The 4,032-nt window shown below is 42.4% G+C and overlaps 1 protein-coding gene across 1 annotated transcript; it reads left to right on the plus strand.

Moving 5' to 3' along the window:
• Nucleotides 1-3,370: 3,370 nt before the first annotated feature.
• LOC122092638 (heavy metal-associated isoprenylated plant protein 27-like) lies at nucleotides 3,371-3,804 on the plus strand. The gene has a single exon (XM_042662865.1). The coding sequence runs from the start codon at nucleotides 3,417-3,419 to the stop codon at nucleotides 3,780-3,782; it is 366 nt and encodes a 121-aa protein (XP_042518799.1). The 5' UTR covers nucleotides 3,371-3,416; the 3' UTR covers nucleotides 3,783-3,804.
• The last annotated feature ends 228 nt before the right edge of the window (nucleotides 3,805-4,032 follow it).

Below are 4,032 nucleotides of genomic sequence, written 5' to 3' on the forward strand. Positions count from 1 at the left end.
TTGCCTTTCTAGAAAACACAACTATTTTTTTTTTGGATTCAATACCAACATCAAAATGGATTGATTAACTTGATAAAGAAAGTAGACATAGTGAGGGCTGAAATTTTTCTCTAGGATACCAAGATTTGTAAGTGGATAGTAACAATGATGAACATTAATGCTCCTCCTCAATATATCATAGTAATGGTTTCCAAGATGTTTTATTCTTAAATGTCCTTGTATTGGTTATAATTCTAATGTGTAAGTATACACGTGCATTTGCATGTGCAAGTATGCTAGTATATCTATATATATGGGAAAATGACAGGTATGCTAGCAGGTCACCTATGAATTAGGTATGCTAGCGTTTGTTGACCCTTAGATGAAGCATAATTGATCTCATTCATTTGTATCTGTTGTCCTACCTAAGTTGCCCACCACTACCACTCTGCGGTTCCTAGGTCTGCAACTCCCCAACGCTGGCAAGTTGAGAATTAGCGGCAGTGGCTGCATGCTCGCTCACTTCAGCCAAGGCCAAACACTTGGCCTCAGCGGCCCAGGCACTGACTCTCCAATGCCGCAAGTTGAGTAGTTGCAGGTTTATAAACCGGAGAAAGTAAATATGAGAACAGGGGATAATGACCGCCCCTGATCTGCCACGCGAAACCTAGAAGAACACAACTCCTCATCTTCATCATCCTTATCCCACTCTTCTTCATTATTGAAAGCCACAACCGCTACTCGATTCAGCTTCCGTGGCGAACCACCAAAGGAGTAGGAGAGACTGAGCTAGGATCTCCAATTGATGCCTCTTCTAGTTCCTCTCCCTTGGATTCAATTTGCATTCTCGAGCCTCCATTAGGGAATTTACTAAATCTAGAAAACTTGGAAGCTAGTGGAACAACAATACTGGCGACCGAAGAACAAGAAGCAACATAATCGAGAGGTTTAGCTTTGGGAACATGGTAAGATACAGGAGGACCTTGGTACTCAACAGCAATGGAGTACTCAAGGTGTTCTTCGTCAGGCAAGGAAGAAGAACTGGGAGGGAGCATTTTACGCAACGCCTCATCCCATGGCTTCTATTGCTCTGCTCCACTCGCCATCACTAAAAGCTTCTGAACAAAGATTAAGTTTCAAGAATCAAAAGATTGTTTTGTATCTGAATCCAATAATCTTCCATGAGAGAACGAAGGTTTAAGTCTAGGGGGTATCAGTGGGAAAAGAAGGGGAAAGCTTTCTCTGCAAGAATAGAGTGAGAGAGCCGGCGTTGACGTGCATGGCACTAACATCAGAGGTGACGATTGACAGGGTAGGGGACTAAAGAATTCAAAGTTCCGGTGTAGGTGAAACCAATGGATGGTTGGGGATAAGATGTAGTAGCTGTAGAGTGAAAGTTTAGATCTTTTCCCTTCATCTAACGATTATATTTAAAAAGACCAAATCCTATGGTTAAAATTGAGCTAGCATACCTAATTTCTAGGTGACCTGCTAGCATACTTGATATCGGCGGCATACCCAACATTTTTCCATATATATATATATATATATATGGGAGAGGGATAGGTATGCCACCGATATCAAGTATACTAGCGGATAGCACCAATAGGAACACATGATGAAGTATCATTCAGGAAGGATATGAGGGTCATTTCAGAAAAAGAGAAGAGAGAGATAGACACAATGGGTGCTAGCATACTTGATATCGACGGCATACCCAACATTTTCCCTATATATATATATATATATATAGATAGATTGTGGAAAACGAAAGACTTTTTGCAGAACTTTTCTATAAGTACCTATTTATAATTATTAACATATTTATATTATTATATACTGAATATACAAGGTTGGATTGGGTTGGGTCGGGTCGAGTCGGGTTCGATTTCACCCTAGGTCCAACTCAACTCGGCTCGGACCTGAAATTCTCAACCCTAGCTCATCCTATAGGCTGAAATCTTAGCCCATACCCTATTCGGGTTCAGATGAGTTAGGGCAGGTTCGAACTTATCAAACTTTTTTGACACCCCTAAATCAAAGGACAATTTGATACTCAATTAGCAATAAACATCTCAAGAGACGAATCAATCAATAGAAAGAGAGAAGAATTATCTGAGTCCAAGGAAACAAGATCAATGTGAAAAAGAAACATTTGACATGGTAAAATAGATGCTGAATGTGTACCAATTTGGAACCGAATCCAAATCCGCTCATCCACATATAGCCAGTTAAAAAAGAAATTAGAGAAAATTGCATTGCCACCCCTTGAACTTCGATCCTTATTCAATGCCACCCCCCGGACTTTTCGAAACGTCAAAGCCACCCCATAAAAATTCAAAAAATTCCAAATCAGTCCCTGCCGTTAGCCGACCGTTATAAATGAATGAAAACCGGTTAGTTTTTTTATAATATACCCAAAATACCCCCACCTATTGTGAGAGGACAATATTGCCCTCTCTTTTATTTCCATCTTCTAAACCTATCTCCCATCTCTCATCTCTCATCTCACTCCTCTCACTCACTCGGCCGGACAAGAAGAAGAAGACGACGACGACAATACGCCACCCCCTGCAACTCGATTCTCTTCCCTCAGCCGTCCAATTCTCTTCCCTCCGGCATGCAAAGCTCTCCCCCCTCCGGCGTTCGAACCTCTCTCCCCAGGTAATAGAAGCCAAATTTTCAATTCCGCTAATCCTATACTATCAATAATGTGTGGTTGCCATGGCTAGCCTATCATTTGATTCATTTCTGTGTCCATGTTTATGATTGGAGCCTGGAAGCAAAGCAGTGGAAACAGGAGAGTTTAGTGCAACTAATCAACATGACGAGGAGCTGGGTCCCCCTAGAGTTCCAGAATCCGGATGCCATGTTTTCCGTTTTCAAGCTAATGGTTTTGTTACTCCTTGGGAGAATTGGGGCAGGCTTGCAAGGAGGAGAAGTTGGTTTCACCTATAATGGATTCCAAAGTTCAGACTTGCAGCTGGACGGCATAGCCAACATCAATTCCAATGGCCTCGTGCTGACCAATGCCACCTCGACAGAAGGGGCATGTCTTCTATCGTACCCCGATCCACTTCCTCGAACCATTTTCATCATCTTCATAGGTGGCGCCACTGCTCTCTCCTTCTCTACAACTTTTGTCTTTGCCATCATCTCCCAGTACCCCGATTGTTCCGGTCATGAGATCGCATTTGTCATCACTCCCACGGTTGGCCTCCCTGGTGTTTTTCCAAGCCCATATCTTGGCCTGTTCAACCCCTACAACGTTAGCAATTCAGGGAATCATATATTCGCGGTCGAGCTCGACACCGCAAAGAACACTAATTTCATTGATATCCTATTCATCTTGTTCATCTTATTTTTGATATTTAATCCTAAAATGGTTAGTTTTGGTTCTTATTACTAACAAACAGACGGTGGAGATAAAGATAAAGATGGACTGTGAAGGATGTGAGAGGAAAGTGGAGAAGGCAGTGAGAGGGATGAGTGGAGTTACACAGGTGGATATAGATCCGAAGCACCACAAGCTGACGGTGGTTGGGTATGTGAATCCAAAAAAGGTTTTGAGACATGTACAACACATGACTGGGAAGAAGGCTGAGTTCTGGCCTTACATCCCTTACGAAGAAGTGGCTCACCCTTACGCTCCAGGTACTTATGATAAAAGGGCACCATCTGGGTATGTGAGGAACACCATGGACGACCCCAGGAGCTCCAAGCTAGCTCGGGCTAGTACCATGGAGGAGAAGTACTCCAACACCTTCAGCGATGAGAACCCTAACGCCTGTTCCGTCATGTAATGGTAGGGAGAGATCTGTTCAGTTCTGTTCTGTTTGGTTTCAGCAAGTTTGACTTGCGGCCGCTGCGCTTGTTTTATATGAAGTTGTAGCTGCTCTTCCTTCCTTTTTTTTTTTTTTTTTTTTTTTTAGATAGATCGATCCAAGGAAAATGGGGGGAAATGAGTTTTGTTGTAAAATCATTTTCATAAGTAAGATTATGCAAACCATTATTGGATTATTTGTTGGTTCTGGTTCTGGTTCCTCTGTTACA

Source organism: Macadamia integrifolia, chromosome 11 (genome assembly GCF_013358625.1).
Source record: "Macadamia integrifolia cultivar HAES 741 chromosome 11, SCU_Mint_v3, whole genome shotgun sequence".
Taxonomy (NCBI): Eukaryota; Viridiplantae; Streptophyta; class Magnoliopsida; order Proteales; family Proteaceae; genus Macadamia; species Macadamia integrifolia.